Source organism: Trichomonascus vanleenenianus (genome assembly GCF_965637985.1).
Source record: "Trichomonascus vanleenenianus strain CLIB 3782 genome assembly, contig: TRVA0_004S, whole genome shotgun sequence".
NCBI lineage: Eukaryota > Fungi > Ascomycota > Dipodascomycetes > Dipodascales > Trichomonascaceae > Blastobotrys > Blastobotrys vanleenenianus.
In genome coordinates, this window is record NW_027481883.1 from 357,374 (window position 1) to 381,771 (window position 24,398).

The 24,398-nt window shown below is 51.8% G+C and overlaps 12 protein-coding genes across 12 annotated transcripts; 6 read left to right on the plus strand and 6 right to left on the minus strand.

Moving 5' to 3' along the window:
- Positions 1-246: 246 nt before the first annotated feature.
- On the plus strand, positions 247-1,518 carry TRVA0_004S03642 (uncharacterized protein; the record flags this gene model as incomplete). Its single annotated transcript, XM_076682760.1, has 1 exon — positions 247-1,518. One exon carries the CDS (start codon positions 247-249, stop codon positions 1,516-1,518), a length of 1,272 nt encoding a protein of 423 aa, XP_076543122.1.
- Positions 1,519-1,747: 229 nt separating this feature from the next.
- Positions 1,748-2,449, minus strand: SHB17 (sedoheptulose-bisphosphatase; the record flags this gene model as incomplete). The annotated part of the gene is made up of 1 exon (XM_076682761.1): positions 1,748-2,449. The coding sequence occupies one exon, from the start codon at positions 2,447-2,449 to the stop codon at positions 1,748-1,750; it is 702 nt and encodes a 233-aa protein (XP_076543123.1).
- A 550-nt stretch (positions 2,450-2,999) lies between these two features.
- SSP2 (Ssp2p) lies at positions 3,000-3,986 on the minus strand (the record flags this gene model as incomplete). Its single annotated transcript, XM_076682762.1, has 1 exon — positions 3,000-3,986. The coding sequence occupies one exon, from the start codon at positions 3,984-3,986 to the stop codon at positions 3,000-3,002; it is 987 nt and encodes a 328-aa protein (XP_076543124.1).
- Positions 3,987-4,188: 202 nt separating this feature from the next.
- APM4 (Apm4p) lies at positions 4,189-5,496 on the minus strand (the record flags this gene model as incomplete). The annotated part of the gene is made up of 1 exon (XM_076682763.1): positions 4,189-5,496. One exon carries the CDS (start codon positions 5,494-5,496, stop codon positions 4,189-4,191), a length of 1,308 nt encoding a protein of 435 aa, XP_076543125.1.
- Positions 5,497-5,662: 166 nt separating this feature from the next.
- TRVA0_004S03730 (peptidylprolyl isomerase) lies at positions 5,663-6,457 on the plus strand (the record flags this gene model as incomplete). Its single annotated transcript, XM_076682764.1, has 1 exon — positions 5,663-6,457. The coding sequence occupies one exon, from the start codon at positions 5,663-5,665 to the stop codon at positions 6,455-6,457; it is 795 nt and encodes a 264-aa protein (XP_076543126.1).
- Positions 6,458-6,521: 64 nt separating this feature from the next.
- On the minus strand, positions 6,522-7,358 carry TRVA0_004S03752 (uncharacterized protein; the record flags this gene model as incomplete). Its single annotated transcript, XM_076682765.1, has 1 exon — positions 6,522-7,358. One exon carries the CDS (start codon positions 7,356-7,358, stop codon positions 6,522-6,524), a length of 837 nt encoding a protein of 278 aa, XP_076543127.1.
- Positions 7,359-7,539: 181 nt separating this feature from the next.
- Positions 7,540-9,642, plus strand: HDA1 (histone deacetylase HDA1; the record flags this gene model as incomplete). The annotated part of the gene is made up of 1 exon (XM_076682766.1): positions 7,540-9,642. The coding sequence occupies one exon, from the start codon at positions 7,540-7,542 to the stop codon at positions 9,640-9,642; it is 2,103 nt and encodes a 700-aa protein (XP_076543128.1).
- A 1,440-nt stretch (positions 9,643-11,082) lies between these two features.
- On the plus strand, positions 11,083-14,290 carry TRVA0_004S03796 (uncharacterized protein; the record flags this gene model as incomplete). The annotated part of the gene is made up of 2 exons (XM_076682767.1): positions 11,083-11,136; positions 11,210-14,290. The coding sequence occupies 2 exons, from the start codon at positions 11,083-11,085 to the stop codon at positions 14,288-14,290; spliced, it is 3,135 nt and encodes a 1,044-aa protein (XP_076543129.1).
- Positions 14,291-14,537: 247 nt separating this feature from the next.
- Positions 14,538-15,545, minus strand: DAL2 (allantoicase; the record flags this gene model as incomplete). Its single annotated transcript, XM_076682768.1, has 1 exon — positions 14,538-15,545. The coding sequence occupies one exon, from the start codon at positions 15,543-15,545 to the stop codon at positions 14,538-14,540; it is 1,008 nt and encodes a 335-aa protein (XP_076543130.1).
- Positions 15,546-15,871: 326 nt separating this feature from the next.
- Positions 15,872-19,126, minus strand: POL3 (DNA-directed DNA polymerase delta POL3; the record flags this gene model as incomplete). The annotated part of the gene is made up of 2 exons (XM_076682769.1): positions 15,872-18,912; positions 18,967-19,126. 2 exons carry the CDS (start codon positions 19,124-19,126, stop codon positions 15,872-15,874), a joined length of 3,201 nt encoding a protein of 1,066 aa, XP_076543131.1.
- Positions 19,127-19,445: 319 nt separating this feature from the next.
- Positions 19,446-20,498, plus strand: TRVA0_004S03862 (J domain-containing protein; the record flags this gene model as incomplete). Its single annotated transcript, XM_076682770.1, has 1 exon — positions 19,446-20,498. One exon carries the CDS (start codon positions 19,446-19,448, stop codon positions 20,496-20,498), a length of 1,053 nt encoding a protein of 350 aa, XP_076543132.1.
- A 2,336-nt stretch (positions 20,499-22,834) lies between these two features.
- Positions 22,835-24,295, plus strand: TRVA0_004S03884 (pepsin-like aspartic protease; the record flags this gene model as incomplete). Its single annotated transcript, XM_076682771.1, has 1 exon — positions 22,835-24,295. The coding sequence occupies one exon, from the start codon at positions 22,835-22,837 to the stop codon at positions 24,293-24,295; it is 1,461 nt and encodes a 486-aa protein (XP_076543133.1).
- Between the last annotated feature and the right edge of the window lie 103 nt (positions 24,296-24,398).

Genomic DNA, 24,398 nt, shown 5'->3' on the forward strand with positions numbered 1-24,398 from the left:
ACGTGTAGTGTAATTAACCTTATTTGATACCCTGTTGCTTTATATATAGTGCCTTATACAGCATTTACGTAATTACCTGGCCGTTGGATTACCCCATTTGTTCAAAGCTCCAGCCGCCCCAGTTCCAATAGAGCGATACTACGTGGACTATTGAATCGCCTATCGCATACCAAAGATACCAGCGCAATCTAGCATATATCGTTGTCCATGTCAACTACGTATCAGCAACGATTAGCTCAGTAACTCATGAAAGGCGCCTCCAAACACACCATCCTGTTAGGATGCATAGTAGGCGTCCTGTCGTCGGCAACACAGTCCATTGGCATCACGCTGCAGCGCAAATCCCACACCCTAGAGGACTGTAAGCCGCCCAGCGTGCCCCGGAGACCGGCCCACCGCCAGAGCCTCTGGCGCATTGGTCTTTCCATGTTCCTCCTGAGCAACATCTTCGGGTCCACAGTGCAGATTACGACCCTGCCCTTAATTATCCTGTCTCCACTGCAGGCAGTGGGGCTTGTGTTCAACTCGATCTGCGCCAGCCTTGTTCTAGACGAGCCCTTCACGCGGCTCTCGGTGCTGGGGACCCTCTTAGTCGCTGGCGGAGCCCTGCTAATCGCCACGTTTGGCTCAATCCCCGAACCAAACCACGATCTCGATGGATTGCTGGTTCTCCTGCACAGGAAGCCGTTTATCCTGTGGATGGTTCTGACAATGGCCCTGGCGGCCGTCCTGCTCTTCACCATCCGGTACCTTTCGACGGTCAAACCTCACGACTATCGGACAATGACTATCAAAGGAACGCTATACGGGTGCGTCAGCGGCATATTCTCTGCGCACTCATTGCTCATGGCCAAGTCTGCCGTTGAACTGGTTCTACGCGGGATTAAAGATCACAATGCCGACGACTACAGCCGCTGGCAGACGTGGCTCATTGTCGGCGCTTTCCTCTTCTTTGCCCTGTCGCAGCTCTACATCATGAACGCCGGGCTGCGGCTCTGCTCGACCTCGGTGCTCTACCCGCTCATTTTCTGCGTCTACAATGTGACGACCATCGTCAATGGACTGGTGTACTTTGAGCAAACGTCCAAGCTTTCCGGGACACAAATCTTCCTTGTGGCGCTGGGCACGTCGCTGGTGTTGTCTGGCGTCCTCTGCCTATCGATGCAGCTTGACGAAGGCGTGGCACAGTCCCCCTACCACCACAGCTCTGCCCATGCGAAGAACGCTAGCATCGACAATGTCGACCCTGAGCGCCGTCCGCTCATCCCCCAGGATAATCCCGGCTACACGTCTTTCCAGAGCCTCACCGAGGGGGGTATTCCCGAGCCGAACTCGCCCAATGTCCGCACAGTACTTGCCCCCACGGGCTCGCCCAAAGTAGCTGGCGAGTCGCCGACCAAGGCTCTTGAGCTGTTTGGGTTCAAGATTGGCAAGAAACACCAACCGCAGCACCGAGTGCGGGCATTGTCGTTAGAGCAGTCTGAAATCTTGGACCAGCTGCGCCGCAGCAATTTGTAATCTATTTATTTTTGTTTAGACTAATGACATTCACGAGTTATCCCTGCAATAGTACTAGGAGAAATGGTGTATTCGAGGGCCAGCCCTCGAGCTCCCGTGGCTCCGCTTCGCGGAGGGAGAGCTCCAATTGACATGCAATTTTCAGTCAATTGACAAAGGGATTGACAAACAATTCACAGAGTATTATAGATACGAACGAGTGCAAGTTATCCCATACTATTCAATATAATTACTCTTCCTTTGGAATAATAAACCCACCGCCGAGGCAAAGAGCCCGTTCATCACAATTATGATGCTCGTAACTGAGGACGCCCACTCCGCCCGCCTCGAGGATAATCGACGGGTTCTCCTCAACCTTTCGGTTAACCCACCGCAGCACAAATGCGCGCAAGCTGTGGCCGTGGGCAACCACAAGGACCTCAGAATACCGGTTCTCGACCACCGCCTTGTGATGAATTGCAACAATCTTGTCAATTAGCCTGTCAAGACGTTCAGTGATCTGCTCTGGCGACTCGCCATTCTCACAACCATCCCTCCAGATCTGCCACGGCCTTTCAGTGTCCAATCCCCGGCTCTTTCTCAATTCCCGAATGTCCTTGGTGATCATGCCTTCGTAGTCACCGTACTCCCATTCCCGCACGTCCTCGGCGACTTCAACCGGGATCTTGGCCAGCTCCTCCTTGTGGTCCTGGAACAGGATGTCCAGCGTCTGATGAGCCCGCAATCGCGGCGAAACAAAGATCTTTTCTAGGTGGTCCGGGTGGATTAATCGGTTGTCGCCGACCATGGCCTGGCCCGTGGCAGCGACCAGCTTCCTACCGTTCTCGGTCAAGGGAAGGTCGGTCCGCGAGGTATACTGGCCCGACTTGGACCATTCGGTCTCGCCATGGCGCATGATAATCACGCGCGGAGTTCTAGCAGTTTTCGACATTTTCCTTGGATTATATGTTCAGTTAGCTTTGCCCAAAGGGAGACGTTTGAGCTTTTCTAGCCTTCGGCTCACTTCAGGCCGCAAGTGGGTTTGTCCGGTGGACCCTTTTGTTCGGGGGTCTATTTTTCCGACACCGTCCAGCAAATTTCACTACTGTCGGCTTGGAAATACCAGCACCGGTACATAATTGTGCCTATTTGGAGGCGAATATTGTCGGAAACCTGAATTGTATGAGGTCAATTAGCTTATACGAAGCTGTAGCTCTGATCTCCCGGCCAATGGTTTGTATCTTATTCGTGTATGGTACGTAAATACCGCTAATCATATTCATGGGCATACATATGTCATTTACTTCTCACTCCTGAACTAACCATATGCTCGATGATTCTGGGTGTCAAATTGAGGGGAAGATGATATATCGCTCACTCCTGGACTACCTATGTACTTGATAACCCCTATTACGTGCCTAATTGAGTGGAGGATGATATATCTTAGCTTGAGATGACGAAAGACCGAGAAATTGAGTGTTTCGAATAGATAGTAAATATATCTAGTTAAGCGAGGCAGGGCAGCTTTTGTCCATGGGATCTTTACCGTACGATATGGACCACTTGTTATACTTTTTGTAGAGCTGGTGGTCCTTCGATTCAAACAGCCGCTTCAGCTTGATAGCCGAACGAACGTCTGCATACTGAATTGATATCGAGACTACCGACGATACAATTGGCTGCACAGACACGATAACGCCGATCTCCGAAAAGTTGCGCCGGATGGCCTCCAGCGAGACGTCCACCGTCACATTGTAATGCGGGTCAGTCGGTTTGTGCTTGGAGAAGTCCGGAGGCTTTCCATGCCGCTTAAGCACTACGCACCGTCTAGCACCATTTTCTGCCATCTCGCGAATAACGCCGATGTTGGGTTCAGACTTTAGGGGCTGCTGCCCTTTATGCGGCAGGTAGCAGCGGCCATTGACCAAATAGCGGCCGCTTGACGCATAGTTGAAGAACTCTGCAGCATCTTTCTGGTAGAGAAAGTATAGTTGCACCGAATAGAACTGCTTTAGTCCTGCTGATTTTTCGTAGTTTGTTGTTACCCGCTCTAACGGGCCACCGCTTGCTTGGAGAAGAACCGAATTGAGCCCTACGTTGGCGGGTATATTGCGCAATACAACAACTCTTGTCGCCATGGCTGGCCCTACATCCGTTCTAATGACAGATCCGTGATTCACAGCCGCCGGATCGGCTAGGTGTGGGTCATTTTGTAACGGCGAGAAGATTGCATGGGGCTCAATTTTAGGGAGGAACTCGGTCTTGGGCGCACTCGTATAGCCATTGCGGATTAATGGCGGAGAGCTCATGGACCGAAGCTTGAACCCTCCAAACGCCCATTTCTGCTTGTTAACGAGCTTCTTGACCCCCCGCATCTCGTTGAGCTCAACTTCGGAAGGCTGTGCCAACGGCACTCGGAACTTGTGGTCGTCGTATCCATCGGCATTGGCGTGCGAAAATACTCGATAGCGATGTAAATGAGGCGGCATAATTCAGATAAGAAGCACCGATACAATCCGTATATAAGATCCAGTTCGATCCGTGGACAGCAATAAAACGTGATCCGCGATATATGTGTGAGGAATTGTTTTGAGTGCAGTCTATGTATACAAGAACTTTAAAACCATCGAACTCTATGCTCCCCTGGTATCGACTGACCATCTTATAAATAAGTCCACATGTGCCAATGGATTAGAAGCGAATCTCGTAGGACCCGGCTCGCACGAGGTACCGGACCCACTTGACGGTGGTGTAGTTCTGCTTCTCAAATATCTTGAGGTACCGCACAACAATGCCCGAACTAGTGAACATGGACAGAGAAAAGTCCATCGAAATAGGGGGACGGGACCACGGCTTCTTAACGGTCGTCGGAGTGAGGTCTACTGTACAATGGATGTTGTGTTCCGAGCCACCCGTGAACCGGCCAATCTTCCACACGATCTGGTTCTCAGCAGGAACATACTTGGCGCGCCCATTGGAAGCCGACAGATGAGTTGCAGCCGTGTTCAATGGTGTGGGAATCTTCACTGCAACATCGGTGGCAAAGAGCTTGGGCCCAAAGTTGGCCTTCACGGCAATGGTATACTCCACCTTGTATTGTCCAATCTCAGTAACCTGCGGGAGCACTTTAAACGGCAGATTGATATTCTGGACTGCGCGGTAGCGCATAAGCTCAAACTCACCGTCCGGCGGGGTGAAGCTGATAATGCGGTTAGCGTCGAACCGGCCGAGCTTGACGCACTGGTGGAACTGGCAGTCTTCAAGAGTCACGGCACCGGCCGCTGCCCTGCTTCCAGACTCTGGCCCGCCACCACCGTTTATTCGGTCCCCATCATCAAGCAGCAGGCTATCATTGAGCCCGAACTTGCACTCTGGCATGCCTGAAAGATGAGCCTTTAGCTGAATATGTCCGTTGACATCGGCCTTGAGCACCGACCCCGTAGAGCTCATGAGCAAGTTTACGTCCTCCATCACGTCGACAAACACCTCGTTCTTGCGGTACTTGACATCGGGGCGTCTCCACGAGATGGCTCCCGTCGCCTGCATGGTGATCTTGGACGGGTTGTCGCCGCTAATGCTCTCGGACCGGACGCCCTCGGTGGTGATGTACTGTTTCAGGGTGCCTGTCTCGGTATTCTGGGGGAAGCCAAAGTCGAGGATCTCGTCCAGCAGCTCGTAGATGAGCGTGAAGTTGTTGCGGATAGCGCTTTCGTCGAGCTTGTTGAAGTAGCTCGTGCCAAGGGCGATCAGCTTATACAGGAACTCCATCACCAGCGCAGCGTCTACATTCCCTCTCGTGACTGCGACGATATAAATGTTCTCGTGCTTGACGTGGAGGAACGAAGTGGACCCCAGGGTCAGCACCGGGGACCGGGACTCGGGGTTCGAGATGACCTGGATGCGGAACACGTCTGCGATAGACCGCCGCAGACCGTCGCGGTACAGCCGCGAAATGAGCACCTCACCTTTCTGGTTGTAGAAGATAATCGCCGAAATCATCCTCCACTACTCCACTACTCCAACTACAGTACCACTGTTATTCGAAAAGGGGGGGTGGTACAGTACGTAGTAGTAGCACCGGCTCGAGGTGACGTACGGCTTTTAAAGACCCAACTGATCTGATCCTTTAATACTGGAAGTGTGATACACCAGATAGTACCGTAGAATGACTCGGGCATTTCTGGACATAAAGTCTAAGGCGTCCTCGGGACGCGTGGTTGTAGAACTGTTTGATGAAAAAGCACCCAGGGCTGTGGAGAACTTTCTAGCCCTGTGCAAGGGTGTCGAGCGCGACGGTCGGCAACTGTGCTATAAAAATACTCAGTTCCATCGAGTCGTGGCTCCAGAGTTCCTCGTCCAGGGTGGAGATATGCCCGGGACTATATTTGGCGGCCATTTTGAGGATGAAAATTTAGGGTGGAACGGTCTTGAAGAGCCCGGGTACCTGTGCATGGCGAACGAGAATACACCTAATACAAATGGGAGCCAATTTTTTATTACGCTGGTGCCTACTCCGTGGCTTAAAAACAGTGTTACGGTGTTTGGGCGGGTCATCAGGGGTATGGCTGTCATTGCCGAACTATACAAGGTTAAAGTAGACGACGAGGATCGGCCATTGCCGGGCGAAGAGGTGGCAATTGAGCGCTGTGGAGAGGTTCTCTATCGCAAGAAGCAGCCCTCGGAGTCTCAAATACCCCAAGTATCAAAAGAACCAGAGCCCCAACTTCCAGAAGAACTAGATCCGTCTACCAATCTCCGAGAACACACCAAAAGGAACAAGCACGATAAATTCGAAAGACGGGACAGTCATGGTAGGCGGGACACATATAGATCGGAGAGGCAAGAGTCCGGAAGGCTATCTCCGCCTAAGAAACCGCGAATGGACGACGGCGGGGTCATTCTCAAAGGCCGGGGCAAGATGAAGTACGAAGAGCGCCGCAGCCAGTACCGCACACGCTAATCATATGTTTATCTTCGAGACCTCCGCGCAGCGGAGCCACGGGGGTCTGGGGGCTGGCCCCCAGTTAGAGTGGCTGCGGCTTGATGACCCAAGATTGGAAGTCTTCCCGCTCGTCTTCCTCGCACAGCAGATGCGGTTCGTCGTCGTCGTTGTCGGAACTGGAGTGCTCTGGCTCCTGGATGGTGCCGAGGCCGTCTCCGCCGGCGAAGATGTCCTCGATGCAGTCGTCGGGGGTCAGGTCGTGGGGCGACGGGTCCCAGCTGACAGCGTAAGTCTTGTGGTACATCTTGGACACCCTGCGGCGTGCCGCCGCAGACGCCGCAGACGCCGCACCGGTGCCGTGGGCGGTAGCGACGGAGGCTGCGGCGGAGGCCGCACCGCGCGCGGCGCCAGCGGTGCGCGTCTTGTGCTCGTCCATGACGCCCGTGATGTCGCCGAAGATCTGGGGCGCCGAGAGGGGTGGCACGCGGTAGTCGGTGGGCCCCTTGATCTGTTTGAGCGCGATGGCCACGTTGAGAATCGCGTTGACCTTGCTGTTCTTGAGCAGGTAACGGTTCGACTCCTGCCCCTCGGGGCTGGCGTACTCGGCAAGATTGAGGTCGACGCGCCCCAGTTGCATGCGCCCTCCCGAGCTGCCGTTGTCCCAGGTGACCTCGAACACGGCCCAGCTGTGTCGCAGCTCGCCGCTCTTGTTGATGCCAATGCGCACGCTCGTTTCGCCCGAGTAGTGCCACTGCGCGCGGTGGTCGCGTATCGCCGCCCGGTTCGTCTTGCCTCGTGCGTCCGGCTTGGCCGAGTCCTTGAGATACCACTTGACGAAGACCTCGCCGGACACCTGGGGGATGTTCGTCAGCTCCTGGATCTGCACCGAGACTGAAAACTTGGGCCTAGCTATACTCATCCTAACTACGGTACCTATGGATCTGTCTGCTAATTGACGCTTGGGCGCCAAAAACTGGGGGTACGAGATGGCTGGGGGTGTTTAATGGCCGGTCGCCGGGCTGACAAGTGAAGTGATGTCCCAACGGGGGGAAGGGACAATTCTGAACTTTTCACCTAAACCCACGTTATACCCCGAAGCGATGGACGAGATACCCCGACCCGGGGTGCTTAACGGCGATGGCGTAAAGCTCGAGGACGGATCGCTGAAACGCAAGCGCGAGGAGCCCGAGCCTGTCGCGGAGAGCGTGAGCGCCGACCTTCCGGCCGAGCTCGTCTACGCCAACCTCAAGACGGGCATCTGCTACGACGTGCGCATGCGATACCACTGCCGCATCGTGACCTCGCCGATGGACTACGTCGACCCGCACCCGGAGGACCCCCGGCGCATCTACCGCATCTACAAGGCGATTGCCGAGGCAGGCCTGCTGCGCGACCCCGACCTGCGCGGTGCCGAAGAGCTGGGGCCGCTGATGCTCAAGATCCCGGTGAGAGAGGCCGCCGAGGAGGAGATTCTCATGGTGCACACCAGAGCGCACCTCGAGTTCATTGCGTCCTCGGTCGCCATGACACGCGAGCAATTGCTGCACGAGACAGAGAAGGGGGACTCGATCTACCTCAGCAACGACTCCTTTCTGTGCGCCAAGCTGTCGTGCGGAGGCGCCATTGAACTGTGCAAGGCCGTCGTAGAGCGTAGAGTAAAGAACGGCATTGCCGTGGTCCGGCCGCCGGGCCACCACGCCGAGCCTCACGTGCCGGGCGGGTTCTGCCTGTTCAGCAACGTGGCGGTCGCAGCCAAAGTTATGCTGCGAGACTACTCGGACTCGGTGCGGCGAGTTCTGGTGCTCGACTGGGACGTGCACCACGGCAATGGCACGCAGAGGGCTTTCTTGGACGACCCCCGGGTGCTGTACATGTCGCTCCACCGCCACGAGGGAGGCAGATTCTACCCGGGAACGCCGTTTGGCGGGCACAACGTGGTAGGCGATGGTTCTGGCGCTGGATTCTCTGTCAACGTGCCGTGGTCGCACGCGGGAATGGGCGACGCAGACTACTTGTACGCGTTTGAGAAGGTCATCATGCCCATCGCCGTCGAGTACGACCCGGACCTCGTAATCATCTCGGCCGGGTTCGATGCCGCCGAAGGGGACATCATGGGCGGCATGCTGGTGACACCAAATGGGTACGCCCAGATGACGCATATGCTCAAGTCGCTTGCCAACGGGCGTCTGGCGGTCGTGCTTGAAGGCGGCTACAACCTGAACGCCATAGCCAAGTCGGCTCTGGCCGTTACCAAAGTGCTGCTTGGCGACCCACCAGGCATGCCTCACACCAAGGTGCCCACTGAGCACGCCGTTCGCGACGTAGAGGAGGTAGTCAAGACCCACGCCAAGTACTGGCGGGCGCTACGCCCCGCCTACGAAGCCGCCTCGGTACCAGCCACCAGCCTGAACACGACGAACGAGTCGCTAGACGAGATGGTGCGCGCCTACCAGTCGCGATTCTACTTCCGTAAGTTCGGCATGTGCTCCCTTCCCGTTATCCGCGGATCCAACAGCTTCCTCATTGGCATGGACGCCCAGATACTGGCTTCCGAAGATATCCATAAGAAGCAGACGGTCGTAGTTGTCGTCCACGACACCCCGGAGATCTGGGCAGACCGGGACGCTGTGCTGGGCACAGTTGACACGGGCGACTCGCTGGTCGTCGACCCCGGAGAGAAGTTCCTCGACTACTACGCCGCGGGCAAAGAGTACGGCGTCGTTGATGTAGCGATCCCCAAGGCGTATGAAGAGGGCTACAACGCGACGCTGTGCGCCCAGGAGACGTGTCTCTTCCTGTGGGACAGCTTCATCGAGTACTTTGACGCAAAGGATATCATCTTCGTTGGCATCGGGCAGGCGTATCATGGCATTGTCCAGCTGGCGGGCCAGCGCGCCGTGCGAGATAGAGTGCGCGCCGTCATTGCCTTTGCCAACTCCCCGGTTCAGCTGCGCCCGCTCGTGCCCGTCGTCGACGAGACGACCGCCGAGTGGTTCTATCGCAACTCGCTCGTGTTCGCCTCAAGCGACCATCCGGCGTGGGACCCCGCCGTTAACGCCAAGAAACCACGTCGCAAGTTTGGCCGAGTCATCAAGGCTGAGAACGCCCTGGCAATTGGCTCGCTCGTCCAGACCCGGTTCGAAGAGGCCTGCGAGTTCATCGACGACAGCCTTGAAGAAGAAGAAAGCGAGTCGAGTGACTAATCCTTTTTTATTCCTACTAACCTTGTATACTACATACTACTATTCCCAAGCTACTAACTTGCCTCTCATCGACCTCTCTCCGTAAAGCGGAACTACGGAAGCTTGAGGGCTGGCCCTTGAATACAACCTAAGTGTAATTGGGGCCCGGTCCCCTCAAACCCCCCCCCCCCCCCCCCCCCCTTTGGTGCTCCGCTCCGCGAAGATTAGCCTGCAGAACCGCTTCGTAGAGATTTAGATTAACTAATTATCTACTTTGTAATCTATGGTGTATTGAAGTTCTTAAGCCTTGAGGTGCTGGTCACTTGATAACAGTGCGGCTGCTGACAACATGTCCATGGCCACTGTAACTGCTGTACTACTACACTTATACACTACTTATATAGCTTAATCTCTCTTTCTAAATGCATTATCTGTCTTTCACTTTCTCATTAAAGTCTGTTGTGTTATCTTACATATATGTGACTTATTCAAGCTGATAGTGATTAAATCAGGTTCTTTCCATCATCGCTGCATATACAGGTCTAACAATCATAGAAACAGAGCTTCCGCGAGCTGTTCAACCATGCAAATTCCTGCAATAATTGACTCACTTATGTATAGGAAATTAATTGTTAAAAAATCAACCAGCATTCTCAGTTGGTCACAGCTTTGATGCAGCGAAAATGCGGCTCATCCATGCCTATTCCAGGCATTTAATTGGATCGCTGCCACGGGCTACTACGACTCTCCCTCTCTGCGCGATCGCCGCAACAGAATATTTTAATTCCCGTAGCCAAAGTCCATCCTACTATATAATATGGTATCAATAATAGTACTTGCCAGCTTTTCACCCATGGCATTGGTACGCGTTCCGCATATATGCCAACATAGCGGGTAAACGACAGCAATGCGTAACGCGTGTTCATACCCCTTGCGATGCGACTGCAGGTGAACGTGAATGCCCGTTTAATATGTGCAGCCAAAAAAGGGGGGAGGGTTGAGATATCCCTGTATTCGCGGCGTGACTACAGGGGTTCAAAGGGGGTTATTTTTCAAATTACAGCCAAAGAAAATGCCCAGTCGTAGCCAGGCGGCCTCCATCATTCAGCTCACTAAACACACGCATCTCACATCAGAATTGAGGGACTTTTTTTCTCTCTCCTGCGAAATACAAAAAGTCGAACTAGGCTTGAGAAAGAAGCCAAAAAAATAAAAACAAAATATTCTTGTCCGGAAGAATCAGGGGAAACCTGACGGTCGCATCCTGCAAGCCGGTAGCGGAGGCCTTCCCTGGAAAAACACGATTTGTTGAGATTGTGTGCAGCAGCCATGGTGTCGGGCGATAACCATTGCGCGGTTGCCAAATCATCCGCATCAAGTCCAAAAAGATCTGTTTCGACTTCCTATCTCTCTGGTGGCAGGACGAAAACTTTGAGCGACCTGAGTAAACGCGGCCTGGTCATGAAAAGCCCATTCCTGGCAGGCGAAAGTGGATCCGAGTTGTATAACCCAAAGGTACGGGCGAGTCTCAGTTATTTTGCTAAAGGGAATGTGTATACTAACTTTAATATTTGACTGGTGGGGGTAGGTCCGAAAGGGTTCAAATCCGAATAGCGTGTGGTCGGCAAGACTGAGTAGGAATAGCTCCTCGGGGAGTCTCGTAGAGGAAAGTGTGCGAAGGCTGCAAGGCCAGCAGGCGACGGGAAACCAATTGACAGGTCGCAGCTCGCTCGCAAAGTTACCAAAGAGTGTGCCAGACCTACTGGAACTCCCCAAGTCTAACGAGAAGGTTGGGGATAGGGGGGCCACTGCGGGATCAGGGAGTATTATCAGCAGTAGCAGCACTTACTTGGACCAGGAGTCAACAAATCTAACCATTTTGTCATACCCGATTACGGATTTCCTGGACACCAACAGTACATTATCAATTTCTTCTGCTAACGAACCAGACGAACAAAACGCATCCGACGCATCAAAGGAAAACGCGTCAAAGGAGGTTACCGCACCAAAGATAGAGGAAGACGAGGGCCAAGTTTCACCACAAAACGAGCAAGAAGAAGGAAAAGAAGAATTAATTGTGGTCAAAGTGAAGGAAGTTCATTCTATTACTAGGCCTTCTAATACTTGCAGTGCTGGTAGCGCGGAAATTGATTCCTTGGCCCCTGATTCAGTAGCGGGCGAAAATCCTACTTCTGGCCACACCATCACTGCGCCAGCGGCGGCGGTCGGCAACCAGACTGCAGATAACACCCAGGTGGACAGCTGTACGACTTCGAGGGAGCGCTTAGTGAAGGAAATCTATTCAAGAGAGGGCGACGCGCCAGCGGTGAATGAAATTTCACCAAATTCGGCAGCGAACCGAAACCAAGACAGTCTCAGAGACAAATCCGCTAGTTTAAACGAAACTGAGTCCCTTCACTCGACCAACTCCACCGTCTGCAACGACGACTATCACGCCGAGGACGCGCGAAATACCTCCACTGGCGAAAAGAATCATTCTCCGCGAGCCCCTGAATCGCTGCCGGCAGCAATGCTCAATGAACCCGTGTCTCAAATTCACCAACAGGAAGACGATAGCCCGCTAGACCGAAGAAGGTATCATACCCCTAGCCAGTCCGTCTCCACCAACTGCTCAAGTTCATCAATGTCAACCGTGTATTCGGCCTTTTCGGGTACGTCCGGGGCCACCAAGCCCGAATCACCTGGCGAATCAGGGGCCTACTCTCCGGTAGCGACTGCTGACATGAGCACTCCCCTGGGCAGCAACACCCATAACGACTCCACCATCACTAACGAAGATACCATCCAGAGCCCGTCCGATGTTGTCGAAAATGAGCTCGCAGAGAGAATGGCCAACCTAGATGTGCTCCCGTTAGAACTCACGGGCGGTAACGAGATCTCGGCTGGTGCGATTCCACGGACCCCGTCTCAACCGAATATCAACTCATTCCGTACGGAGGATATACCACCAGAGCCCCAGTACTCTCCTCCGCGCGTGCCAGTAGACGAGGTCATGTCGCATCAGAGCATTCTGGAAGCCTTTGACAATGATATCCGTGACCTGCTCTCTACCGAAGGGTACACTTCCATGTTTACCAACATGAAGTTCCAAAACGAAGACCTCATTTTCCAGGATAGTTCAAGTAAGTCCTCAGTGGCTCCGACAGCCACTGCAAGCTACTCTGCCGCTAACAGAAGCCCTCAACAGCAGCACAATAAGAGCCAAAGCACGGCTAGCAGCATCAGCTTTAGCAATTATGTCATCAATTCTCCGCGAAGGAGCAGAATCCTCGAGGAGATGGACAGTGCTGCTGGCAACGAGGATCCAGCAGAGCTTGATCCGTGCCGCCACCGGGTGAACCACTCGACTTCGACTAACAACTCGATGAATCTCCGCAACTCGCGGTCAACTCTTAGTTCCTATGGCATGTCGGACGCGGTTGAACTCGATCCCGAGGATCCCCGAACACGGTCTGCGTTCCAATCCCCCAAATCCCTGACTTCCAGCCCCCGGCACAAGTCATTTGGGTCCTCCTCGTCCATTGGGTCAAACTGGGGCCGTCCGCGATCGATTTCTGCTCGGCTAGAGCAGCCTGCCCCCGCTTCACTGCCCCCAATGCCTCCATTTACACCTTCTGCCACCACCACTTCTGACGACAGTAAAAATACTTCTACGATTACTAGTACTGTTCTGCCGAAGCAGCTTAGTCGCATGAATAGCGATGTTGAGCATCGAGTCAAGCGTGGCCGTTTGTCTCTTCGCAGAAAGTCCGCGGCAACTTTGAGACTTTCGTCGTTGAGTCTTCATACCCACCACCCTCCAGCGACGAGCACTTCGAGCGGCTCGATTTCTCCCGTCAAAGACAATTCTACCCCACCCACGCCGTCGATGCAGCTCTTCACGGCTACCTATGAGTCCTTCCTGTCGCCAAATGATACTGCCGCCACAAAAGCTGTGTTCCCAACTGACCAAGAACAAATCTCCCTGTGGTTCCTGCGCCAGGTCCTCGCGTCAAAGTCTAATCCCGCCGGCGCGTTCCTCACGTCATCGTTCTACCTCGCCAATGATCTGTGGCATGTCGATACAATCTCTCCAAAGTTGTTGGAGCCGCGGCTTAAGTGCATCAACGACCTTACCAAAATCGGAGCCGATCACCTCCACCAGACCAACACATACTACCTCAAAAATGCACTTGATGCGCTCGAGACGCAGTTTAACTCTGCATTCATCAACGGGCTCGGCCAGTCTAGTTCTACTCCGGAATTGGGCCAGCGGCGCTCCTCCTCGTCGAGCGTCTCCAATGCGCTGACGCCAACTGCCTCGCAGTCAACCCAGTCCACGACATCGAGTCACAAATCTGTGTTCAAGCGTCTGCGCAAGAAGAGCACAATTGGAGCCGATTCCCCTCCAACGAGCGAGCCTCCGACTCCACTTTCCGCGGAGTTCCAGCGCCTGACCCTGGCAAACTATCTCAGCGCCATCTCCTCGTTGGCAAACGCCCTCCAGTCGGTGCAGCAACACTTCAATGAGACCCAATGTGGCGGCGAATGGCTCATGATATACCGAACATTCATTGCACACGTTGCATGCCGACTCATCCTCAAGGACTTGTCAGCCGTTCAGGATGTTTACAAGAGCGATTTCAGAGAATACCTGCTCTCGCGATAAACACTGGAATAAAGGGATTTATTAATTTGGACAATTACGATCTTATGAGCTTTATTTATTAGAACGAAAATAAACTGCCATTCTCTTAGACTAGAAATTCTTTTAGCCGTTGGGTGGTTCTATTGGTAAACGATGATCGATCATCAATCGGTCAGGTATGCCCTATGATTAACGCTATTGATCAGTGTCTTGTGATATGTCCAATGCCCCTACTTATATCTAAAGGGGGTTAGTGAGTGATTAAGCTCTAAGCTCTAGTGCCGAAGACTCTAAGTCGCTTCATGCCACCATCAGGGATCATCTTTAGCTTGACGTGGGTGACCACATTGTCGTTTTTGATCGGGAACTCATTCTCGGCATCTGGCGCAGTCTCAGAAGGCTCGAGGATATCGACCCACTTAGAGTCAGACTCTTTGATATCATCTGTAGAGGAATTGATACCCTGAATGGCCGCTTTGAGTGGGCAATTGCCGATGAAAAAGGCAGTATCAACTACGATCTTGTTGATCCTTCCAGGAGCTCCCAGCTTGATGATGGCCCAGTCGTAATGTTCCCCTCGCGTTCGTGCAGTTTGCCAGGCATCCTCCTGGTCGATGCCTCGGCCCGGTAGCAAAAGGTCGCCAGGGTTACCATAGGTAACGTCGGACGCAGCAAGGGCTACGCCGCCATTAGAAATGCTTGCTAAGTCAAGCACAACAGACTTGTCCTTTGGGAAGACAGCGGTCGGCTGGCCGTAGAGTCGGAATCGGGCAATTCCGCCATCTGGGTACTGGCACAATCGTACGTGAGAATATGCCTTGATAGTAAGGCCTTCTTCCCTAACGAAGAAGTACTTCGCCGAAGGGCCACAGTCTATCCTCTCAACGATCGGCTCCCATTGGGCGCTGGCAAGTTCGCTCTCATGGTTGACAAAAGTGCCTTCTACGGAGATGGCAGGTGCATAATTGCCCACGAAGAACGCGGTGTCAACCTCACAGCCAATGAGCTTTGCCGAGTCAACGCCAAGCTTCAAAATGGCCCAGTCGAATGGCTGCGGGTTGTGCCGTCGCGTCTCCCAGCCGTCCATTTTAAGGCCGGTAGGAATGAACACACGTTCGAACACTGGTGGAGCAGATTTTAACAGGTTGTCAGCCTCTGCGAACCATTGGTCCGAGAATGAGAGCACCTTACCCCCGAGCTTGGATGCTACAACGTCCACGGTCTGGCCGATCTTGCCGAAAAAGTCCTTTTCATCTTTTACTTGAACTACGCTCATGATGCTTGTATATTGTTTGTTGGACAATATTAGATAAAAAAACTGGCTTATGGAGGACTATTTATGCTTTTCGAATGTTGTTAATACACGTACTGCTCTCTTTGACGTTTGGCGGTCGTGGAGTGTGGAGTATACGGGACCGGCTATGGCCGACTGCATAAAGATTCGGTCAGCTTGCATAATGTCTCTCGTCGCCATTCATCACCTCCACTGTATATGCAATAGGTGGACTTCCAAGCCCAAATGCAATAGGTGGACATACCAAGCTTAAGTGCCATAAATGTACATTCTGATAGTACATGTATGCCACAATATGCCATGGCGGTTTACCACACCGTGTGGTCAAACTTCTCAAGCTCTTTAATTTCGCTCTGGAGGTCTTTCTGGGCCTTCTTGCGCATGTAAAAAATAGGGCAGTCCTTACTAGCGCAGATAACCTCCTGGTGAAGACTGCCTTGGCATCGCTGGCACTTGGTCCACAGCTTGGCAAACTTCTGTTCCAGAACATTCACCTGCTGGATCGTCTCCTCGTACAGCTCGCCGACGTGGTCTATGCACTGCTCGCAAACAGGTCCCTTTGCATATTTACCCCGGAGAGGGCGCTTGCAGGACTTGCACATCTCAGTTACGATGGTAAATTTGAGGAGGCCACCGGTAGTAGGTGCAGCTACGGCGACTTTCCGCGTGTGATCGCCATGGAGAAGCGACTTGACATTTCGCTCGCCGATAATAGGCTCGAAAATTCGCTGCAGAGGGTTCGCCAGCTGGTTTTCCAGATAGTACTTGGTATCGATGGGGATATTGTTATCAAGCACGTAGAGAGGGTCTTCACTCTTTTCATAGTTCTTCATATTCGAGGACCCCTTGATAATAACATAAGCAACTCGATCGCCAAGAGTAGGTGCTGAACCAGCGTCTCGTTTACGCATTCGCTCGGCCAGCTCCACGTGCGCCTGCTTGCCGGCATAATCCGTTCGTGACAATTGTTTGGTGATGACCAGCTGTGACATGTCGACGTGATTCTGGAGAAGGTCTGCAATTACACCCTTGACGTAGTCCTGAGCGCCCTGGACATCACGATCCATAAGAATCTTCATAAGAACTGTTTCTATAACGTTCTGCACCAACCGACAGTTGTCTCGTCGCACCGTTTCGATACCTTTCGTGTCCATTCTGTCAAACTTCTCCGGTTTCGTCCAGTAGAGGCCCGCATATCGCTTCTTGTTGATCAACAGATATGGGAAGTACACCTTCTCAAACTCCAGCTTGATGGGTCTTTTGAACTTGTCCGAAACAAAATCGGCAGCCTCCTGGCCCAGCTTCATACATTCGCCAAGATCATCGAGCCCAAACTTCACCATTACGGAATCAGTGTCACCGTAGATAACAACCGCATCATGCTTGTAGCCATTGGCAATTGTATAGCGCTTTTCCACTTCCTGTTTGGTTTTCTCAATCATAGTTCGCCCAAAAGCAGTAACGGATGAAGAAATGGCCAGACAAGGCAGCTTTCCAATGGTAGCACCAGTAAAACCGTAGACAGAGTTCGCAGACACCTTGAGCGCCAGCTGTCGACCGTCGAGCACGGCCCGCCTGAAGGGATCGGTTTCCTTTTTTAGATCAGCCTTGGCCCGCTTACGTGCCGACAGCAACTCCTCGAGGATAATGGGCAAGATGCCCTTCCGAGTGCTCTGCGTAACAAACATGTCGTTATTTGGAGTGACAATGTAATCCTTGTCCTGCACAAGTCCGAGCCGTTCAATAGTAGCCTTATCAAGCAGCGTCGTGTAGCATAAGTTGTGTGCCATCATGATACTGGGGTACAAACTGGAGAAATCGAGTGTAGCAATAGGCCGGTCGTAGTAACCTCGCTTAGGTTCGATAACGGTAGCACCCTCGTACTGCTCGTCCGATGACCCTTCATGACGATAGTTAGGGATGACGAGGTCAACTTCCAAAGCCTTCCGGAACAGCTGCGAGACGACCTTGATCTGCTGGCCTCGGCTCAACAAGTACGAAAATGGCACACCAGTGACACGGGCCATCTCAGTGTAGTTAACAAGCGTCATGAGCTTGTCCATAAGACGCAATGGGAGATATGCATCCTTGAGACAGTACACAGCCAGCCGTCTACGCGTTTCAGCATCGCCATTTTGCAAGTCTGTGATAATGGAGTGGTGCACGTCTTCTTTCTGCTCGCCCAGGAAATTTGCAGAAACAGCATTCAGGGTGTAGGACCGCAATTTATGGTCTCGCTGAATCGACTGGAGCATATCGAGCTGCATTCGACCATCAATATTAACCACCTTAGACTCTCGCGTACCGTACGCTTTTGACGAGAACGTAGTATCCTTGGCAACCTGTTGTACGTTCGTCAATCGGCCAAAGTATGGGAAATCTGTCAAGTAGAGCGCCTTGGCACGGTCGAGGAGGTAGGGCAGATCGAAATTGGCCGTGTTATAGCCAATCATAACGTCTGGGTCACTCTTCTGGATAAAGTCTCGCCACGCTCTCAACATATCCTCCTCGTGTTCAAACGAAAAAATTTGGCTGCCGACAATTGGGGCACATGTGCCAACTGTGAACACATTTCGGATGAATGGGGTTGACTCGCCCTGTCGTGTCACAACGTTCGCGATCTGAATGACTGGATCCCGTTCCGGCTCGGGGAAAATACCTTTACGCCCAGCACACTCGATATCGAAACTCATTACTCGCAAAGGAGCCGTCTTGAGCCACTCGCCTTCTGCCGCGTGAGCAACGAGGTTCTTGTAGTTAATAGACACCTCAATTTGGCACCGCGACACGCTATCGTACTTATGCCAATCGTATTTGCCAGCAGGCAGAGTGATCCACGACATGCCAGTAATATGACAGTCAATCATGAGCCTTAGCACATATGCAATATTGTCAAAAGTAGTCATTTCGACCTGTGTGAAACCTTGGTACTGGATCATGCCTCTCTCGAAGGCCGTTCGCATTCTGTTAATAAGCTTAGGATCTTTGGCAAACACCTTAATAAAGGGTGACTGCTTGCCGCCGGTATATCCCCAGAGGCTCTCCTTCAGCTCAATTTCTAAGTGATCTAAGCTGTGAGGCACTGAGGCATTGATGGCAGAAGCCAAATTGTCGAGGTGACTTTCAGTGAACCCGACTGGCGCCGGAACGTAGAAATAATGCAAAAACCCTGTAACATTACAGCAGACTGAGTGACCCTCCTCGGAGACGCCAAAGATACGCACAACGCTTACTTCACCGTCGATTACTGCCTCTTCCGCATCAATTTGCTGGAATACAACATCGGTAGTATCGGGGTCGAAATTGACCAGCTTCGGACGGTCCCATTTCTGGGACAATTCAGCGCCTTCTATTGTACATGGTTAGATCAGGTGCTGCGAAATAAAAACGCGTGCGTACTTACCTCCATCGATCTCTCTGATCTCGTCCGCCACTCGCGCCAGATCAAGCTCAAAGGAGGACGGCGAAGGCCCACTTTTCAGGCGCTTCGCAGTCGTCACGGAGTCTACCGCGCTAAAACTCGAGTTTATGTCCCCGTTCGCTCTTTTAACAAGCTCCGGCATACTATAATTCCAATAAAAGACGCGTCTATTAGAGGAGAAAGGAACGCCATTTGGGCAATTTAATTTGGCGTCGGACGGGGAGTTACGCGTTTTGATTAGTATATCTCGGTCTGTAAAGCCGCAGGATATGATATGCTCGCTGTGGAAATTGTCTAGCGTATATCATGTCATGATTGATTTTTTCCTGCGGCGGCCCGGGGCCAGAGAGAGGGGGGAAGCGAAGCACATAAAGTGGAGGACCACGACACGGCAAAACTGGAAATCTCCAGCGCAACAGCAGCAGGAGGGTGGACGAAGACATACACAGCTATAGCATAGCATGCCGAGCACGTCCAGCGAAGCACACTCGACAACGGCCAGCCACCGGTCGCACGACCAGGGCAGGCAGTCTAATAGCTACACGCCGGCCCAGGAGAAGGCGGTGAACCGGGTGCGGAGTTGCGCCATAGCGGACTACTATGCTATCCTGGATATTGAGAAGCCGTCGTCCGAGGTCGAGATCCGTAAGTCCTATAGGAAGCTGGCGCTGATCATGCATCCGGACAAGAATTCGGCACCCGGAGCTGACGAGGCGTTCAAGCTGGTGTCAAAGGCGTTCCAGGTGCTCTCTGATCCCGATAAGAAGCGGATTTTCGACCAGACAGGCGCGGATCCGGATAGCAGGTTTAGCGGAATGCCTGGAGGCTCTGCGGGAGGCGGTTCACCGTTTAGAGGATTTGGCGGGGGCGGTGGCCCGGCTGGCATGGACAATATATCGCCCGAGGAGCTCTTTAACATGTTCTTCAATGGCGGGGCGTTTGGCGGCGGAGGATTTGGAGGGCCTAACATCCGCGTGCACACATTTGGTAATGGCTTTGGCGGGGGATCGCCGTTTACAGCGTTTACGACCGGTCCAGGAGGAGCTGCGGCCCGGGGAGCTGCTCGACACGCAGCACAGAATGAGAACCCGTTTTCTATAGAGAACCTGGTACAGCTGGGGCCCATTCTGTTATTACTGCTACTGATGGTGGTGACCTCTCTGTTTGGCGGTAATAGCTCGGCAAATGTGGGGCCGCAGTTCAAGTTTTCGCCAGAAGGGCAGTACACTACGGAACGAGTCACGCCGAACCATCACATCCCGTATTATGTGAGCGCCCGAGAGACGCGAAATCTTAACGACCGGAAGATGGCCCAGCTCGACCAGCGGGCGGAGCTGTCGTATGTCCAGATCATGAAGACACGGTGCTACAATGAGTATGAGTATAAGCAGCAGAAGATCTCGGACAGCAAGGGGTGGTTCTTCGTGAACGAAGAGGCTTACAATGAAGCATTGAACATGCCTCTCAAGAGCTGCGAGATCCTTGATGAGCTAGGAGTTGCTTATCTGAGATGATCCTCACTTGTATTAGCACCTCTTCTGCCTGTATTGGGGCCATTGTTACTAATTGGTTTTTACTACTGATCTACTACCGGTACTGGTTTTTTACTTTTGAAGGCTACTAATATAGTGTAGATCCATATATATTTTATATAGACGTCTAGGCATAGACTATAACGAATGAAATTGCATGCTAAAGTGAGCTTGTGATGCTAACTTGGCCTGAAATGTTTCCTCATGAGATAGGTTCATGCCATTATAACCTGACTATATTGTTTCTCATGGCTATTTTCAAAACTCAGTCCGATGTTAACATTAGATACAATGGATGGTAGTTGTGAGCAGGCATAAAATACGGCCAACTTCTCTTACGTTTATATGGGTAGTTAAAAAGATTCATCAGCGACATTTACGGTAGTTCGCTTACAAAGTACTTAGATGAATTTCAGGCATAATTGGATATCCTTTACTCCTGCTACTCAATGATATGTTATGCCGATACCTACAGTATTGCTAATGAAAGCTGCAAATTGAATTAGCGGTACTGCTATGCTGTGGATACGCCATGGCTGAATAGTTGCAATTTTGTGTAAAATTTATCAATACATGTTACGTGTAACAGTTATGCAATTACTATCGGTACCGGTATCATAGGTAGCATTTGTTAACGATTCTCATTATTGTAATGTATAAGTAAAGGAAATTCTTCCTCTTTAAATCTCTCCCGAATCTGCTTTGCCACATTCCCCATCAACGAATTTATCGTCATATACCAGCACGACATTTTACTGCACTGGTAAGCGTTAGTTGAAAAATTAAGTCGTGATATCAAGCATCGCAGACATAACCCCATAAGCGAACCCAATTTGCTACAATTGTCCGGCACTTAAACTTCGTTCGTAGGTCTAATTCATTCGCTTGAAAAGTTCGGTGCCAAAAAGTCGCCGTTCAATGCGCTTCTTGACAAGGTCCGTGCCTGTGAGGTGCGTTCAAACTTCGACAATTCCTACATGGAGTTCTAAAAGGTATACAGTAAATGGCGAGCTTTTACCGTACATAGATATTTTGAATACTCCACAATGACATTAACTCCCTACACTGTATTGATAATGAACCTTGTCAACTTGTTCAAGCCCTATTCACTGATTAAAAGAAGTACCGGTGATTGGAAATCAACCCTAGAATACCGGTAGTACGGACGTCACCCCGCCCATCGGTATTTCTAGATCAGGGGTTGTTAATAAATTCAGCATATTATAGATGTATGCGTTACATGAGTTTCCTTTTCAAGCAATTTCAAAACAGCCTATTGTCTACATGTACTATACGTGTAGTGTACTCAAACACAAGTAAAAGGTAGCACGTGCTCTGTCTCAAATTTGCTGTACCTGACATGAAAAAAACCAATGGACTAAGCTACGAAAATCACCGTTATCCCCTTGGCTAGCTGACAGTGGCCGAGCCGCACGAGCCTCACGCCGTGCAGGCGAAATAATATTGTGCGGCTTCTCTAAATGCAGTGCAACATCACCATTTTCAGTATAGAGCAACTTCCGCAGGTGCATGAATGGTTATGCAAGGAGGAAGAGAGATCCCGAAGGGGAAAACGGAAACTACACCCCACGCATATACACGACCTGTCGGTAATCTCCATCGCGCAGCTATTGATGCACGAGTACCATAAGGAGCTAGGATGGACGGGTGGTTTAATGCCGCTGGCCAGTGTGGGCCGTGGTTACCAACCCCCCTGAGTCGCGGGTCGCGCATGCAAACCGGTACGCCACGGCATTGGCAGGTTGGCATATGTGTGTTTTGACATCATGGCGGTGCAGCTGTACTCCTCTTTTCGATTTGGCACGTCAGTCTGGAGAAATCGCCGGATCTTAGAGGCACCCGTAGTCGGACTGAGATCACAATAAATCTAAAGTTTCTCAAAAGGGAAAAAACTGTTCGAAACACGAACCATGTTCCCAGGACGGACTCAGCTCGTTTGAAACAGCAGCCGGTCGATTCGAGGGAAGAGGTGGTCGGAATACATATACATTTTTCAGCGGGTGGTTGCCAATCATCATACAGCCCACCTCCTTGCTTGTTTTTGACCTCCTTTTTTTGAACTGTATATATACACTTTGGACCACTCTGATATTAGTTTTACACCGTTACCAGTCCTTTCCTATTTGTCCCTAATATACCGCAGTACGCTGGCTGGTCGGCCTACACTCGTTTTATTTATTTATTTCTATTTATTTCATTCCGCTCCAGGCTTTTTTGTTTAGTACCGGTAGCTGCTGAGCGGGATTTGCATTAACTACGGCATTGCGACTAGAAAAGACCAGCCTAGATACTCTACCATGCGGTTTATATATCCGCTGTTAACGGGCCTGCTGACAGTGATTGCAGAGATCTCTTTCCCTCTGACCAAGCGCGATGGATTGGGCACGTCCTCGATCTCAGCGCTTAAGCATGGGTCTAAGGACATGGGGGCTATGGTCCTCGTAGCCGAGGTTATTGACGGAACCAAAAAGGCCCCAGTAATCAAGTCGTCGGGCACTGACCAGGTGAGCCAAGATGGAAAAGACATTGCCTACTACGTGGACATTGAAATCGGCTCCCAAGATCAGAAGTTCGCGTTGGTGGTGGACACGGGGTCGTACTATACGTGGGTCTACGGCAAGAACTGCACCTCTGACAGCTGTAAGGATCACCAGCTGTACGACAACTCTCTGTCCGACCACTCCCAGGCGACCCCTCACCAATTCTCTGTTTCTTACACGTCGGGCGACGTAGAAGGTCAGGTGTTTACCGACGTTATGTCGATTGCTGGGTTCAAGACGATCATGGACTTTGGTGCTGCCAGTAACGCCGGCAACACGTTTGCAAACTTTGACATAGACGGCCTGCTGGGCCTCTCCGCCAAAGACAAGTCGCATGACTTCCCAACCATCATTTCGACCCTGAGAGAGCAGAATCTCATCTCCAGCAAGACTTTTGGCATTAATCTTGGAAGGTCCGCGGACCAGAGCGACGAAGGCGCTCTCACCATTGGTGGCCTCGATTCGTCCAAATACACGGGAGATATTTCGTGGACTGATGTTACGCAAAACTCAGTGCTGTGGGAGATCCCTGTCGACTACACGAGCATGGGCGGCAACAAGGTCGACTTTGGCGGCGACCGTACCGCCGTAGTTGACACTGGCACGACGCTTGTGGTCATGTCCAAAGCCGATGCGCTCAAGCTTCACAGCTATTTTGACGGGTCCCAGACGGATGGCCAGAACTTTGCCATTCCGTGCGACACGAACACGACTCTCGACATCACTTTCAGCGGTGTCCAGTGGCCCATCTTGCCAGAAGACTATATTGGCGAGCAGCTCAAAAGCGGGCTCTGCGCGTCGAACATCCAGGGCCTGGATATCAGCGACACGCAATGGATCCTGGGCGACATGTTCCTCAAGGGAGTTTATGCTGCCTTTGACATGGACAATCAGCGGGTTGGATTTGCCCAGAAGAAGAGCTGCGCTACAACAGATACTCCCGAAAACTCAATTGTCTATTCCTCTCTAAAAAATGATGACGAAAAGAGTAAATCTTTTACGTCGGCTGTGACCACCATGGCTGCTGCCGCTACCACCAGTGCATCTGCTACTGCAGTTTCTGCAAATGCTCAGACGACGGGCGCGTCCAATTCGACCGTCCACCGCCAGACTGCTAGTAGCACTAAAACCAGCCACTCGGGCTCTAACGCTGCAGTTTCTGTGGTTCCTAATTTGCTAATTTTTGCACCATTTCTGATGATGTTTTTGTATTTCTAATGATAGACCTTTTTAATGAATAAACAACTCATAGACGCTATTATTTCTCGGCCCAGGGACCGGAGAATAAAACCAGCCGCTATGGTGTAGTTCTCTATTCGAG